This window comes from Pimephales promelas, chromosome 14 (assembly GCF_988280905.1).
Source record: "Pimephales promelas chromosome 14, fPimPro1.hap1.1, whole genome shotgun sequence".
NCBI lineage: Eukaryota > Metazoa > Chordata > Actinopteri > Cypriniformes > Leuciscidae > Pimephales > Pimephales promelas.
In genome coordinates, this window is record NC_142782.1 from 33,230,452 (window position 1) to 33,249,052 (window position 18,601).

General features: G+C 35.7%; 1 protein-coding gene across 2 annotated transcripts in view; it reads left to right on the plus strand.

Annotated features, from left to right (window-relative positions):
• cux2b (cut like homeobox 2b) overlaps nucleotides 1-18,601 on the plus strand; it is a 185,762-nt gene that overhangs the window by 134,204 nt on the left and 32,957 nt on the right. For both annotated transcript variants that reach the window (XM_089119879.1, XM_089119878.1), the window contains exon 4: nucleotides 3,761-3,839. In XM_089119879.1, coding sequence (XP_088976005.1) covers nucleotides 3,761-3,839 — 79 coding nt within the window. The remainder of the gene's footprint in view (nucleotides 1-3,760; nucleotides 3,840-18,601) is intronic.

Consider the following 18,601-nt stretch of genomic DNA (forward strand, 5'->3'; position numbering starts at 1 on the left):
CCAAGCATTGCTGTTTCGCTTTATATAGACCACAAATGTATGATTTATATGTAAAAATGAATTATTTAAAAGCATAATAGTATCTTTTTTGGGTAATAAATACATTTTTAATGTCAGTATTTCACTCTTGTGTCTTGATCTGTTGGTTTTGAGCAGCTCGACATGACTCAACCAATGGGCATGAGTTTGGGGTGGGACTATTTTTTTGTGGGGAGTGTTTAGGCAACTATTCGCAGGTTTTGTAAGTGTTGTTGAGAAGCAGCTTTAAAGTGATCAGATAGCTGATTTAACATGTCTTCACAGTGAGCATCACACACTCTTTCTCTGCGTTTACTGGCTTGTGTTGTTGGTATGTGAGCGCTCCAGTGCTGGCGGAGCAACTGAAGGCCATGTCTTTGAAAAGAGAGAGAGAGAGAAACACAATTGCTTTTAGACAGCGAGCGCGGGAGACTATTGTATCAGTATTGATTCCTGTAGTGCCGCTGGATTCTGCATGAAGTTCATGAGGCAGCGGCTGAAGAGGACTGAGCGTACAGCACACTTCAGATCACATGATGTTTACAGAGCACTGACATATGCCTACTATTTCAAAGAAAGCATAAATGTGTGCAGAATGCACATTTTCCTAGTCAATTTGACTAAATGTACAGCACACTGAACATTGTATCCCACAATGCTATAAATTAATGAGTTATATACGGTTTGTTGCATGTTTCATGGTGTTTTACATAATACTGCCTACAGGTTTTAATTTCTCACTGTCAATAAATCTCGTGAAGAAATACCTGGCTCATATTTCACCTCAAAACCAATAAAAATACATTATATTTTGCATGAAAAGAAAGCCTATTTTTAGAACCATTCAGATTGATTATTGATTTTATTCATTTTAATTAAAAAAAAATTAATTAACCTTTTAAAATTGGAATCAGCCTAAATTATAGGCAATCTACAGCAAAAAAATATTTTTTTTACGCATAAAAAGTTAATTTATAATTTTTTTAGCATTGCATTAAGCTTCTATAAACACACTGGTTCGTATTTCACCTCAAAACACAATAAAAATAAATTATATTTTGCATGAAAAGAAAGCCTATTTTTAGAACCATTCAGATTGATTATTATTGATTTAATTAATTTTAATTAAAAAAAATTAACCTTTTAAAATTGAAATCAGCCTAAATTAAAGGCAATCTACAGCAAAAAAATATTTTTACGCTTATTTGTTTAGCATTATATTACGCTTCTATAAACACACTGCAATTTTTTTTTTGAATCAGAGATTATTAGAGTACGTTTTAACGAGAAAATACTATTTCAGTCTGTACTTCAAAATTTCAGGTTACTCTTTGTAATTATTAGTGAAATTTACTAGCAATTTCTGAGTAAAAAGTTATTTAAAAATAATACATTAAATGTGAAGTGTCACGGAGGGAATTGTTGGAATATCAATTTACATTTTTTTCACTGTAAATTATACAATGACTTATCCAAAAACTGTAAATTTAACGGTATTTTACAGTAAAATAGCATTAAATGCACCATTATATACTGTATATCACAGTTATTTACCGTATATTAAGAAAACTTTCTGTTAACCAATTAACAGTTTTTCAATGTAGCATTTTTACATTTTAAAAGTCTTTTACTATCAAAAGTGCGATCATTTTTTTACAGTGGGTGATGTTGGAGATCTGTTCTTGACACTTTTCATTTCAGGGTATGCAGACTATTCTAACGCAGCCATTGACTTCTCTTCACCCAAGACACTTTGATTTACTTCAGTATAAAACATCCTTTGAGTCAAACATTAATGACTTGATATGAATATAAAGGACTTTGTGTTTGATTTGAGTCACAGCCGCTGTGAGTCTCTCCTCCCATCACAAGTGGCATCAAACCCGCTTCACCCGCAGGCCTGTCTGCTCGCATTTCACATGGGCAGCAAGCGTCCCGTCTCCCCTCCAGTGTGCACTCGAATCTCAATGACGGTTTCTGAGGTTTTCTGTGTGGTCTTTGCAGCTGTAACCCACATATCCACAGGCACAGGTGCCCTCTCTATGGGGCCAGGTGGCGGCCCATTCTGCTCCCGCTCTTTCTAAATGAATCCGTAATTGGTTTGAGTCACCTGTGGAGAGGAGAATAGCAGGGGTGACGGGTCAGGTTAGACGAGGTTGTGGTTGAATCTGACCTGGCTTCAGTAGTCCAGCACAGACTCAGAGCTGTCAGCAACACTTTCCTCTTCATTTCGGACCCACACACACACACACACACACTATACAAAGCTATATCTTTTGAATAGTATGCTACATTTTTGTCACATGACCGTTTGTACAGTACATTTGGAATTATTTGGAATAATATATTTATTATTTATGTCTACTATACTATTTCAATACATTGAAATAGTATAGTACACATAAATAATAAATATAATATTCCATTTATTTACATATATATTTATAACTTTTATTAATGTCATTTTTTTTATTTACAATAATTGAATAAAACACATTATTTTTATTATTATTGGATAAAAAAAATTCCTAATTGAATTTTATGTATAAATATATTGTTTTTATATTTTATTTCATTTCATATATATATATATATATATATATATATATATTAGGGCTGTGCAAGAATTAATTGCGATTAATCGCATCCAAAGTAAAAGTCTGTGTTTACACAATATATTTGTGTGTGCTGTCTATAATTACTTTGTATATATAAATACCTATGCATGCATGTATATATTTAAGAACTATTTGCGCTTAAATTCTGTATAGATATATAAATACATAATCTATATTATATAAATAGAAATATTTTATATTTGAATAACACATTTTCTTAAATATATATATGCATGTGTGTGTATTTATATATACAAAATAATATATAAATTACAAAATAAATTATATACAGCACACACACACATATATATATATATATATATTAGGGCTGTGAAAATATTAATTGCGATTAATCACATTCAAACTAAAAGTTTGTTTTTACATGATATATTTGTGTGTAATATAAATACATTCATGTATAAAATATTTATATTTATATATAATATAGATTATGTATAGTATATATGTACAGTATATATATATATATATATATATATATAGTATTTACCTGTAAATAATTCTTAAATATACATGGATGCATAAATAATTATGCACACACACATATATTTTGTAAACACAAACTTTTATTTTGGATGCGATTAATGGCTAATCCCTAATATACATCCCTACTATAAATACTGTAAATAACTGTAATATATATATTTTTTTAATTTGCAGTCCAGTTTTCAAATATTTAAACTTTTTTTTTCAGTTCAGTTAAATAAGTCTGACATTATTTATGGTTTCTTCATCAGACTTGAAGTGGAAGTTCACTGTGAGATACAGTGCGCTACTGCACACCTTGCCAAAAGTATTATTAAGCCATCCATAATGCACTGTGTTTACATACTGCAGAATTAACTCTAAACGCACCCGTATGAGAGTTGTGATGAGTGTATATTTGTCGCAGTATCGGATGCTTTGTTGCATTGGTGAGTTTATTAGACAGTTTTCCTCGAGAGCCATCATACTAATGTTTTTCTCCGCTTAAGTGCTGGAACAAAGTTTATTTGCAGCTCTGCGGTATCAACATATGGAGCAGAATTATTGATTGTAATGTTTTCTTATGTGTTGCGTGGCCCTTAAGTGTGTGTGAGATTGATGAGCTCATCTCTCTGCTGCAGGTGGTTGCGTTGAGCCAGCGCAGTAAGGAGGCGGAGTCTGCGTTCCTGGGAATATATAAACAGCTGATCGAGGCCCCAGGTGAGCTGCACACCTGCCACACACACACACACACACACATGCAAACCTGCAGAAACAAGGGGCATTCATGACTCAAAGGAACTCAGCTAGCCTGTAAGAAGTAACTTGTACGATATTGTTCATTTTTTGGCAATTAAAAATCTGTTAAAAGTGTCATATATCATGTAAAACAGGATTTGTCTTCCTCTTTTGAAGGAGAAGAGTTTGATGTAGACATACACAACATAACAATCATGAGCTCTACTGTTGACTATGACCACAGATCACTTCACTATACATAAACATACAGGTCAGGGATATTTTAGGCTTATTAAAGTATTTTGAATTTTATTTTTCGATTTTATCTAGGGCTGTCAGATATTATATATATATATATATATATATATATACACACACATACACATGCGTGTATATACAGTATTTAAGAAATATTTTCATGTATATACTGTGTTTAGATTTATATATAATTTATATTATATATAAATATAAATATTTTATATAAATAATTTATGTCTTAAATATAAATGCATGTGTGTGTATTTATATATATATATATATATATATATATATATATATATTAAATAATTATACACAGTGCACCCACATACTGTATATTATGTAAACACAAACTTTTATTTTGGATGCGATTAATCTAGATTAATCGTTTGACAGCCCTAATTTTATCACGTTTTTTTTTTAATATTTCTATTTAGCTTTAACTTAATTTTATTTGAGTTTTACTTTCATTCGTCAACTTAAACTTCTTTCATTTCAGTTAGTTGGCAAGAAACATTTGTAACTTTCATGAAAGATATAGTATAAGATTTATATGAAATATTTACATTTTATTTTATTTCAGCTTTACTCCAATAAACAAAAAATTCTTAGATATGGACATCTTAAAGGTACAGTCACAAATGTTGACATTGTTTTGTTTTTTTTCCTCATATTTATATTTTCTCAGCTTTATTTTAATTAACAAACTAATATCATTAGTTAACAATAACAACACTGATTTAGTCACTTAGTCCACTGTATTAAAGTGCACATGAGCTCATTAACATATGACTGACATATAAACACCTATTCAGTAACTTGGTTTGCTCTAATGAGGTCCTATTGATATGCACGTCTTAAAGATACAGTAGCACAAACTGTTAGAAAATGATCATGTAAGTAAAAGTAATATGATGAACGTGTAGAAAGTGGCTGCTTGTTGGAGTGGTTTGGGGTCGGGTGGGTCCATATGGTTTCAGGTTCTGATGACTGCAGTGGGCCAATCAGAGCTCAGTTGGATGTGAAATGTGGGATTGATGAGGAGTGTGAAGCAGGGGAGAGACGATAAGAGAGAAAGAGACACACAGAGACGGGAGAAAGAGGACAGGGGCCTGACGCTAGACCGTCCTATCAGAGATCACAGAAGGCTTGATGCCACTCTCTACACGGTCATGGGGGAATGGAAGCTTCTTCTGGAGAGATAAACTCTGATCTCAAACCTTCCCTGTCCTACCTAGACTCGGCTCGCCTTTGCTTGGTTTTCCACTGTGTAAAAGTTGTACCTGTACCTCCTTTCAGGTACTTTTTTCTGAGCTAGCTAAGGCGATACTAAAACAATGTCGACTGCTGATTGGTCAGAGAGAATCGTCACCATTCACTGCGTCATCATTGCACGCACCAGATGGATTATCCAAAATACCCCCGCCATTTTTAAATAGTTTGACCAGAGATAGTTACTAAACTTAATACTATTATTATGGCAACTCTATTATCATGTGTGATTTAACCCTAAAACCGTATTCTAGACAAATGTGGACAAAATAGTTTTGATTTATTTTTTAAAAATACTTCCCTTGATCTGAGCGCTACAAGACTTGGCTACTTTTCCTAAGTTTGCCTCCTGAACACACCCAATTTATTTTTGACTCAATTCTACAATGTTAAGTGGGTGAAAAAAACCTCCTTAATCTTGTATTTGGGTCAAAAATGGGCACCCATAGAAATGAATGGGAAAAACTGTAATTTAGAGCATTCGAAAATAAGCCAAAATAAGACAGCAAAGTCACTTCATCTTCAGTTTTAGCTCTAAGAACTTATTGGAATGATATTTTTATGTAGTTAAAAAATTAAAAAAAAAATAAAACATAAAAATAAGCATAATTTACACAGAAAATATGGTACTTTTTGAAGTAAATAAATTTAAAAATACCCCCAAAATAAAAATAAAACACCATAAATGGATATACAAAACTTTATCGAAGACAGTGATATAACATTTATAATAAATAAAAATTAGGAGTCCTCTGTGCTTAATTACAGGATTAAGGGCTATATAGTGAACGGTTTGAGGGTTTGAGGGCTAAAGTATTTAACCGTATATATACGGTTAAATAACCGTATAACCATATATAACCGTATATATACGGTTATATACGGTTTGAGGGCTACAGTGTAATTGTAACCACTATTTGTGCGTGCAGCATATGCTTATTAAAGTATTGCAGCGTTGATATGTGCGATTGAAATTGTTTTATGCAAGCAGTGCTGTTTGGAGTTGCTGCCTACGGTATGTAGAGCGTTATAAACGGCCATCTTTGTTTCCAGTCCCAGTGAATAACTCCATTTGACCTCGTCTGAGGCATTTATTATTATTATTTTTTTTTTTGCACAAAAACTCGTTCTGATTTGCTTGCAACCAAGGGTGACTGTGGTTAAACGTGGCCAAAGTTTCCCCCCAAAAGCCGTGGCCATCAGATGTCATCGGTCTCATGTGATGCGAGCGTAACCCGGTACTTGACCTCCCTGTGAAGAGCTACGTTTTCATCTGTATCGACCTCTGACGGATCTTGCCATCTGTGAGGGTGAGCCTGTTGTCTACAGCAACCTATTAATCTGTTCCTTCCTCTGGCTTTGAGCAAGGTCACATCCCGGGGAATGAACCGTTCCAGGTGCATAAAGGACAGTAAACTAGCTCAGCTTCCAGAAACACCAACATGCTTGTGGATTGTTGATCCAACATGTGTGTGTTCATAATCAGCGCACAAACACAATCTGTCTTCACTTGTATAGCAAAAATGCCACAAATCAACAATTATAAAAACCTGTTTCAAAGGGTTTACATTAGGGCTCGGACAATAAATTGATGCATCGCGATTTCCGAATGCATCGTACTTCTCTCTCGAATCGATTCTGAGCTTCGTTTTTAACAGCAGATGGCGCTCTAGGCTAGTTATTAACCGCATACTCAAATGCTCATGAAGAAGAGCGTTCATGCATTTGGCTGAGTCTGAAGCCCTGTTTACACGACAACGCTCGCGGGTGAAAACGTCAAAATATTGTATCGGATGTGCTTTTCGTTTACACGGCGACGGCGTTTTTGGGGCTTAAAGGAGTAATTCACTTTTGAAAAAACTTTTGCTGATAATTTACTCACCCCCATGTCATCCAAGATGTCCATGTCTTTCTTTCCTCAGTCGAAAAGAAATTAAGGTTTTTGATGAAAACATTCCAGGATTTTTCTCCATATAATGGACTTCAATGGGAACCAGACTGGGAAAAAGACTTCAAATGTCTTTAAACGACACCAGACGATGAATAAGGGTCTTATCATGCGAAACGATCGGTTATTTCAAAACTTATTCCAAAAATGTAACTTTTCTAAGGACAAATGCTAGCCTTGCTCTGTTCTGTGAGGCGCGTTTGTAACGTCACGTAATACGTAATTACGTTCAAAAGGTCGTGGGCGACGTAGCCGGAAGTACAGAATCAGTGTTTACAAGTTGAACGCATAGGTTGAACGTGAAAACTAACTCAAACGGCGTTTACAAAAAAAGGAATTAAAAGGTAAAACAACGATGTCGGGCGATTTTGATTCTGTACTTCCGGCTACGTCGCCCGTGACCTTTTGAACGTAATTACGTATTACGTGACAAAGGCGCCTCACAGAATAGAGCAAGGCTAGCATTTGTCCTTAGAAAAGTTACAATTTTGGAATAAGTTTTGAAATAACCGATCGTTTCGCATGATAAGACCCTTATTCATCGTTTGGTGTCGTTTAAAGACATTTGAAGCTGCATTTGAAACAGTTATTAACTGTCTTTTGGACCGTTTGGACCCCATTGAAGTCCATTATATCTAGAAAAATCCTGGAATGTTTTCATCAAAAACCTTAATTTCTTTTCGACTGAAGAAAGAAAGACATGGACATCTTGGATGACATGGGGGTGAGTAAATTATCAGCAAAAGTTTTTCAAAAGTGAACTAATCCTTTAAAAACGCGAAAAAGTGAAACCATCCTCCTGAGTGGAAATCTTAAAAACTCTCCACCGACGCGTTCCCGTGTAAAGGGTAAAAACGCAAAAGTCTGCTTGACAGTGAAGGTTGTCCGCAGGTGCGCGGACTTGGTGTTGTTGTGTGGCAGTGCTTCACATCGCCACCTAGCCGCCTGGAGTGAATACTACATTGAATTTCACACACTTTTGCGTCATCATATGCACCTTGAACCGTTTGGTTCCCATTGAAGTCCATTATACGGAGAAAAATGCTGGAATGTTTTCATCAAAAACCTTAATTTCTTTTCGATTGAAAAAAGAAAGACGTGGACATCTTGGATGACATGGGGGCGAGTAAATTATCAGCAAACGTTTTTTTCAAAAGTGAACTAACTCAAACCCGTTTTATGTGATTATGTCTTAATCATGATTCTATAGGCGGCTTATGTTACTGTCCCTGTAATATTTATTCATCGGTATTATGATTCTCTCCGTGAGGTTCTCTTCAGATAAACTCATATCTGACCGCTGTCTATAAAGCGTTAGAGTCCTGCGACCCGCTTGTAAGGTATTGATAAAGTTAACACAAAACATGCTGCTCGTCTGTTTATCTACAAAGAGTTGAGTTTGTGTTTTCACTGCAGGAGGAGGCGAAGGGAAAATGCTGATGCGTCCTTTACGGTCTACATGCTAATCGCTCCGTGTTTCTCTCTTTCTGTCTGATATCAACGTGATGATGGCTCCCCGTTTCCACGTTCTTATGTTTTGCTCTGTTTTACTGTTTCATCAGCAATTATTGAATCCCTGATTGTTCAGCTGTGGATAATTATGAAAAAATAATTGTAAAACAGATGTGAGTGTTTCTCCAACTCTAGCACTTTTGGCCCTGTGGATGTTTAGAAAATAAACTTGCACTTTCACTAGTTTATTTCATTTGTCGACTACTACTGTAATGTGCGACATCAATTATTATTTTATTTTTATTTGCATCATTCCATCATTAGTGGTGGAAATAACATTTTAAACATTTGTGTCCAACTCTTTTTTTTTTCTTTTTTTCTTAATATTTTTATGTATCCTGAATATGCACAATTAAATATTTTAAGTTTTGCATTTTATGACCAAATTACAACCTAATTGGAAATGATGCACAATAAAACATTCTGTTGTAATTTAAATATTCCGATAAACTAAATATGATAATTAAAGTGATGTACCTTGATATTTCTCGAATTATTTTCAGTCTACGTCTGATAAAACACAATTAGGGTTAGTATTGTTGGTTGCAGAACTTTTTCAGCTTTTATTGTGTTAAAAATGATATAAATACATATTTTTTATACTTTCTACAGTTAATTTCATTATTTGACCATAAAATAATATTTGTGTGGTGAATTTCCATGTGTTAAGATTGAGAATGTATCACGGCTAAAGTTAAAAAATTAAAATCAGTGTGTAAAATACATTTGAGTATTAAAATTAATGGCAGTGGCATTCAAATGATAAACTTTCAGGGCATAAAAGTGCTTGAAGTTGAAGAAACACACACACACACATATATATATATGCGTGCTATTGTGTGTATGTCTGTACAACTATATTTTTGGGGACCGGTTTGAGTTTTAGACCATCGGAGTGAGGACAAAGAGAGTAAAGTCAGGACATTTTTGTTGTTCCTCAGTTTCTGAGAGCCTTTAAAGGCCTGTTTGAGGGTCAAGACTTGGTTTTAGGGATCAGGTTATAATTAGGGTCAGGGTTCAAGTTAGGCTTTTAGTTGTGATGGGTTAGGGTAAGGAGTTAGAGATTGCAGTCAATGAATGTCTTCATAAAGATAGATAGCACAAGAATGAGCGTGTTTGTGTGTGTGACATTTCAGTATTTCCTCTTTGTCGCCATCTCTGTTCGAAATCTGCAATTGCAGTCATTCGCGGAATTATCAACTTTACGTGAGTTGTCCCTCGGCACGGCACAGCGTGGATGAACACAATGTCACGACCAATTCGTCCGAGTGATTCAAAAGTGGCTAATTCGTACTAATTCATACGACCTCACTCGTACAAATTTGTACGATTTGTATAAACCCACGTGATGGTTATGTTTAGGGGCGGGGTCAGGGGTAGGTCATTCGTACGAATTCATACGAATTGGCTAATTTGTAAAATATGTACGATTTAGCTAAATCGTACAAATTTGTACGAGTGAGGTCGTACGAATTGTTACGAATTAGCCACCTCGTAAAATTCGTACGAATTCCCGTGAGATCGGGTTGGTCTGTCAGTCACCGCGCAGTGTGGATACTGGCATTCAGAATCGTGTAAATTATACAAAAAACATTATTACAAGCTTACCCGCTTTGAATCGAGCTATGGCAAGCAGATAGTCTTGAGCACTGGGCTGGTTATGCATTTGTTCAGATTTATTTCAGATCATTTTTAACCCAAAAAAGTTACGGATTGCAGCTTTAAAAATAAAATGATAGTAAAATTCACACAACAAATTTATTTATTCCTGTTAGTGTTAATAAAAATCAACCTTCAGGACATAAAAGCGCTTGCAGTTAAAGAAACATGTTCCGGGGAGACATTGTGTGTGTGTGTGTGTGTGTGTGCGTTCACCAAAATAACATGGGTTTTTTTCTCAATAACAAAGTTAAACATTTTATTTCAGATCTGGCAGCTCTTGAGTTTTGCACCGCGCGGCTCTTAAGGGAAGGTCTGTTGTCTGGTTTCTAAAAGCGTCCGACTCGGAGCGTCTCTGCGTTCTCAGGTAGTTCTTCTGGGAGGCTCGCGGCTCACCTGATGTTGTTAACAGGCCATCTGTTACACGTTCCCCATCCGAATCCCCTGCAAGAACAATCATCTGAGCCTTCCACGCCGTAAATAACACACCTCTCGGTTATGTGTTTTTAGCGCCGTCGTATTCATGCCCCGCGGTCATATGGATGCTTTCCGTTTCTGCATCAGCTTACGGGAGGAAAAGCGGGTAAAGTCAAAGTTAGTCCCTCCAGAGGAGCGTGTGCATGTACTGTCACTCAAAGGCGTCTCTGAATCCGTCTCACCTGGAGAGGCTGTTGCCAGGGGCGTCGCCGTAAGACATGCGCCGCGGGTGCGCGCTCTACCTCTGCCTGTGTTTTTCTACCCATAATCCCCCTGTGTCCCCCTCCACACCTCTCCCTCCACCGATTCCCCTGAGGCAGAGTCTTGCTCTTTTCATGTCAGTCGAGAGCCCTGGATCTTCAGGAAATCTCTGCGTGTAGACCAAAACAAGCTCTGGGTTTGAGAGGACCCAACTTTAGCCGGCTCTTTGTCATGAAAGACCCTGCCGCTTTCTCTAATGAATGCTAGTGCTATTGCGCGGGCTAGTGGTGACCAGCGGTACTGCGCCACACTTCAGCCTTATTTACTCATCTTTAAACCTGGAAGGCTGACTTCACAGTGTTCATAAACGCTTTGAAAGTAACCATCCAGACCACTCTAAAAAATGCTGGGTTGTTTTAACCCAATTTTAACCCAATTTTGGGTCAAATATGGTTTTTAACCCAGCTATTGGGATACATTTTTAAATGACATTTTTTTTAACCCAATGTTTGAGTGTGTCCATATTTGACCCAAAACTGGGTTAAAACAGCCCAGCATTTTTTTTGAGTGCACTCTAAAAAATGCTGGGTTGTTTTAACCCAACTTTGGGTCAAATATGGACTAACCCAGCCGTTGGGTTAAATTTTTACATTACATTTTTAACCCAACATTTCGGGTTTGTCCATATTTGACCCAAAATTGGGTTAAAACAACCCAGCATTTTTTTTGAGTGTACAGGCTACAAATTGGACAAAAAAAAAAGCTGTTTTAAAAGTAGTTCATTGGACTCTTGCGCTGAAGTCATTTGATGCTTTGTTTGAGGAACACACAAGTTTAAGACATTATTCACTGGTAATCTTCCTCTGTAGGCTAGCGCTCAAATCATTGGGGTTTAATATGGCATTTGGCATCACTGATGTCAAGCATATGGTTTATGTCCCCATTCTGAATGAAAATATTACATTTGAGAGCTGTGAATCAGCGGCTTAAATTTGGGCTTTAACTTTCGTTTTGCATACTTTCAGGCTAAAAATGCACCATTAAATTGTTATAAAAGTAGTTCATAGGAATCTTGCATTATATTCCACATTTTCTGGAGTCATTTGATGGTTGTTTGACGAACAGACCAAAACACACTGTAAAAAATGATTTTTTGGTGAAGTAAATACTAGTGAAAAAACCCAATGTAATTTACTTGAAAAAGTTAGTTCAGACAAGAATTTAAAAAACTAAGTAAATTCCATATCAGTACTTAATTCAAGCCAGTAGAAATGAAAGTGTAAATATCAACTCAATAAAATTAAGTAAAAATTACTCAACTTTTCTGATACTGGGGTTCCCATCATGCACTGGACCTTGAATAATTAATGAGGCTCATTTTTCACTGGTTTCCAGCTGTATTTACACTGTTTTATCGTTGTTTTTTGTTGTCAGTATTAGTAAATAGCCATTTTGTGACATTTCGAGTACATTTTTTGCTCAAAATGACACATTCAAACACAAAAACGACCCATCAAATCTTACCGCCATTGTGTATTGTCTACCAAGTATTGAGGTGTTTGCATTCACATGAGACTTAATGTCTGACATTATGTATATATAAATTACTTAGATAATCTAAGTAAAGCACATAAATGATTAATACAATTTAAGATTATTGTTTTGATGAAATGTAATACAAAGGCAAAGGAAATCGATATTAATCAACCTTTTACTAGCTGAGTTAAAATTACATATTTTTTGTAAAGTTTACTTAATTCCATATTCCAAGTAAATTTAACTTAAAGATTTCTAATTAAAGCTACTTATGAATATGTTTAGGTTTTTACTTGGCAAATCTTTGTAAATTTACTAGCATTTTCTGAGTGAGAAAGTTTAGCAAATTTTTTACAGTGCAGTTTATTTGATTCTTTTAATAATCACGATAAAATGAATATAGAAAATACGTTTGAGTATTGAAAATTAAAATCACATTGTCTGATTCCTTTGTGTTGCATTTGCTTATATCATTGTCAAACGTGGTGTTAATGTGCGCATTTTGAATGAAAACATGATATTTGAGATCTGTGGATCAGTGAATTATGACTTAAATCTGCAAACTTGGCATGTGAGTGCATGAATCATATTGCTTTTAAATGTTGTTTCGGTCATTTTTGGAGCCTACAGTGTGCATCTTCATTCAACGTTGATCAGCTTCTCCTTCTGTGCTCAAAAAATTCAAGTCATACATATCTGGAAAGACACGATGGCCAGTAAATGCTTTAACCATTCAAGAATTCAAAGGTTCATGACAGTTTGAGATGTAATTCATCATGTGTGTATTGAATCGCTAACAGCGGGATGTATTTTTCACCTCACGCATCTGTAAGCCTCTTTATGTCACTGTTTTCATGGAAGAGTGACAGTATTTTGTGTAGTTCATTATTTTCCTGCAGACTGAAAGTGAAACTCACATGAAATACTGTAGTTTTGTACCCTTAAAAAATAACATGCTTAGACTCACCTTTTCATCTAGAAAATAAAGAAACATTGTGTTCTGGTTGTTTATGGTCCTGAGGTCCTCCGGGACCGTGTCACATGTTTCATTAGTAGTTCACACTTTGGGTGTCTTATTGTTGAAGATGTGACACTTTCAGGGTATTTTTCGCTAGAGATCCGTGTGTGTGTGTGTGTTTGTGAGAAAGAGAGAGAGATCTCTGTGGGCCGCTAGAGATTATGTACTGATGATTTGTAAGAGCAGTAATAAACACAAAGCCCAGGAGATGTTTGAGATGTTTAATAATGCATTATGTTCATAAAAGTGCTGCCCGGCCAATGAGTCCCTATAGAGAACGAGCCCACCGGGAGACACACAAGTGTGTGTGTTTGAGAAGGTGAATATATAAGGCTTCACGTGTCTCAGAGCATCTTTCAGTACACTGTATCCTCTTGACAGACCGTCATGGAAATAATGAAGTTTTTAAGTGCCTTGCCTGATGAAATAATGGTAAATTATATGAAGTAATTGTAGAGTTTGTGTGTATGGAAATGGGTCTGAATACAGTTGCCTCAAAGTATTTGGCTGTATACAAATGTATGGAAGCTTGTTTCCGCCACTTAATGAAAAATAAAAAAGGTAATTGCGACATTTTATCTCACAATTCTGCCTTTTTTCTGACATTTGCGAGTTTACATCTCGCAATTCTGACTTTATTTCTCAGAATTGCGAGATATAAAGTCAGAATTGCGTGATATAAAGTCGAAATTGCGTGTTATAAAGTCAGAATTGTGAGATCTGAACTATTCTGAGGGGAAAAAAAGTTTCTCTTTTTTCCTTAGAATTGGCCTGATAAGTCGCAATTGCGAGTTTCTATGTCACAATTCGGAGAAAAGATGTCAGAATTTCGAGATATAAACTCGCAATTATGTGTTACAAAGTCAGAACTGTGAGATGTAAACTCACTGTAAACTTGTGAGAAAAAAGTCCGAATTGTGAAATAAAAAGTCTTAATTTTGTCTTTTTTTCTTGCAATTGCGTCTTTATTTCTCAGAATTGCAAATTTATATCTCACAATTGCGACTTTATTTCTCACAATTGCGACTTTATTTCTCAGAATTGCGACTTTATTTCTCAGAATTGTGACTTTATTTATCAGAATTGCAAATTTATATCTCACAATTGCGACTTTATTTCTCAGAATTGCGACTTTATTTCTTACAATTGCGACTTTATTTCTCACAATTGCGACTTTATTTCTCAGAATTGCGACTTTATTTCTCACAATTGCGTCTTTATTTCTCACAATTGCGAATTTATATCTCACAATTGCGACTTTATTTCTCACAATTGCGACTTTATTTCTCAGAATTGCGACTTTATTTCTCTGAATTGCGACTTTATTTCTCAGAATTGCGACTTTAGTTCTCAGAATTGTGACTATTTCTCAGAATTGCGAATTTATATCTCACAATTGCGAATTTATTTCTCACAATTGTGACTTTATTTCTCACAATTCTGACTTCATATCTCACAATTGTGAGATAAAAAGTCGCAATTATTTTTTTATTTTTTTTATTCAGTGGCGGAAACAAGCTTCCATACAAATGCCTTTGCATTAAATATCAAAATATAAGTGTAATTTACTGCAGTAATAAAAAAAAATTCTAAACGTCCTTAAAACAAGCAAAATTATGTCTGATGGATTTGTTTTAAGAGATTATATTTTGAATTAACCTCATTTTTCTCTGCCTATTGGCATTTTTGTAATAATGAGTGGAAATAATGAGTTAGAAGTTTTCGTTTCAAAGACCTGATTCAACAAAAGAAATTCAGTTAGATAGCTATGTTTACAACATATACTGTAATGCTGTTTACTTTTTTGATCAAGTTTTATGAACATGTTTTTTTATTTTTTATTGCAATTCATTAGCCTCACAGCATAATTAGTCATATTTCAATGTCTTTGGAAAACAAGAAAAAACACAAAATGACTGTAAGTGTCATTTTATATTAAAATGTAATATAAGTGTCCCAGTTCAATTCAAAGATCAACTCTTGAAATGACTTTTAAAGCCAAACCAAAATTTGCATTTAAGCAATTATAAAATGTATTAACACCAGGTGGTCTTCAGTTCAGTGAGTCTGAGATGTTAAATCGAGAACCACGAGTCCCAAGTAAGCAAATCTTTTGGTTCATCCGTTCAGACTGCTTTTGATTCACTGAAAAGATTTAAACTAACGACTCATATAGAATGCATGTTATAGACAACTGTAAATTTTGTGAGGTAGTCTTGTTTCAAGGATGTCAAGCCAAAATGTTGTCTAAATGCATCTTTGAAATCTTGAATTCTAATGCAATGACATTCAGAAAAGTGAAGCGATTTGAAGTGTCTTTTTTTTGTCAGGTTGTGAATATGACTTTATCTGAATCGCACCACATTTATTCATAAAGCAATGACTCAGATTCTCGTGGCACCTAGACGTCACCAGCGTCTCCTGAAATCATCCTGGTGGCCTTCAGTTAATATTCCAGAGTTAACACAAATGCTTGGCCTCTCTCAGCCGATCTGTTGGCTTTCCTCTTGTTTGTATCCTTCATCTTTTATTGAGATCACTCGTCTCTTGCGGAGGCTCACGCAGCTGCTCCTCTGCGCCGCTTTCAAGCGCACTTCACAGCTGATTCTTATTGATGTTTGTCCGACTGTGTCCTTCACAACGCCACTAAAACAAAAAGGCTTTGAGAGGCAAGTTTGTCTTTCAGCGCACGCAGTCGTAGGAAGAGAGACGCATCTCTCTCTTTACCTCGTTCTCCCTCCACGTTATTACTTTCTTCATCAAGGCTTTTGCAGAAGCATTTATTATTACCTCTCGAGTATGAAGGGCAAAGAAATGTTGAATGTTAAAATGAGAGGAATTTAAGTTTCAATGGTGTTTTTCATGGTACATTTAAGATCAGGTCACAATGTTCCCACGGTTTTACACAGAGAAAAACGTTAAGTCACTTTGATGGTATCGGATGAACATTTCATATTATTGTGAGATATTGTGTGATGTATACTGAATGATTTCAGATAGATAGATAGATAGATAGATAGATAGATAGATAGATAGATAGATAGATAGATAGATAGATAGATAGATAGATAGATAGATGATAGATATAGTTTCAATTTTGATGTTTTTAGGTCAAAACGTTCTTGTCTGTAAGTCATATAATGGAGGTCTATGGTCACCACCTCAAAGAGCATGCACAGAGAAGTCCAAATTAAACATGATTTAATGACTCGTAAATGTAAGTACACATTGATGGCCTAAGACCCGAAACGAGCGGTTTGTGTGAGAAAACGAACAGTATTTATATTGTTTTTACCTCTGCAGCCACGTCCAACTGATCTGAGGGCACGGGCGCTTTGTGGCTGTGGTTAAAAGAGGTAAAAACGATATAAATACTGTTCGTTTTCTCACACAAACCGCTCGTTTCGTGTCTTAGGCCATCAATGTGTACTTAAATTTACGAGTCATTAAATCATGTTTAATTTGGACTTCTCTGTGCATGCTCTTTGAGGTGGTGACCATAGACCTCCATTATATGACTGACAGACAAGAACGGTTTGACCTAAAAATATCAAAATTGAAACTACTGCGGAAACAAAGACACCTACATCTTGGATGCCCGTGAGGTAAGATAAAACACACCAAAAATTAATTTCAAAGTGAACTATCCCTTTAAGTTTGTATTATTGTAATGTAATCCTCATCTAACTTCTCTTTATATCCATATTAATCTGGCTAAAGTGTATCATGAGGAATTTATGGGGTTTTAAATCCAAATATGCTCCGTCTGCAGATGTTTAGTGTAATAGTTTCTCTCTCTCTCTCTCTCTCTCTACACACACACACACATATATATATATATTTCTGAATATATACTTAAAATAAATTTCCACTGTTTGTTTTCACTTGTATTTCTAATTGATTTTTGGAAAACACTAGAGTTCATCCCCAGAAGCTCGTCTGACAAGAGACAGTTTTTGAACTTTGCGCATCCACTTGATATCCAAAAAAGAGATGACGCTTTTTGAGTGTGTATTTGAGAGGTACAAGGGGGGAAAAAAAAAACCTTAAAGCGCAGCCTTGTAAATTAATTTGTTCGTGTTGTACGATGGGCGCACAGCTGGTCTCATTAGCATGCACACAACAAATAATTATAGCAAAGCTTTTTTTGCAGTCGGCGCTAGGCTAATGGGCTTGCTGGGTTAATTATGTCAGAGCGTAATTACAGAGGGCCCAGAGAGATGCGCGCGCTCCCCGCTGCTAATGACGGTGTAGCGCTGACAGGGCCGAGACAGACCGCCCTGACACACCTGCTCACTACTGAAGTGAGTTTCAGATGCGCACGGCGTCTCGTCTGCAGGCCACGGGACAGGAATCGATGGGGTTTTTGTTGGATGGGGTTGGCTCATCAGTTGGGGGATGTTGCATCAGGCGCGGAGAGTTTACGCTGTCGTTTTATCAGGTATGAGGGAAGATGAACTTTCATGAAAAGCATCTTAATTAGAGTTGAAAGCAGAAGACGAAAAGCTCGGAAAAAATGTCATAGAGGCGGGCGGAGTACACAGCTTTATTGCTTGAGTAAAAGTACAGATACACCTCGCTAAATTTTATCAAGTACTTGTTTTTAAAAGTGCTTGAATATCAAGAGTACAAGAGTTTTGTATAGAAAACACGTAGAACATTATAACTTTCAACACGCAAATGTCGTTTAGTATTATAACGTTAGACCAAGTGAAGCAGCTCTGTGTTACCTCACAAGTTTAATTCATCTAATAAACTGACCTGTGTGAGTAATCCAGCACTTGCGGGTAGTTCGGTAGAATTAAATGTCCTTATTCCTTTATATCCGCGGGACTCGCGTGTGATATCTGTCTCTTTAGCAAC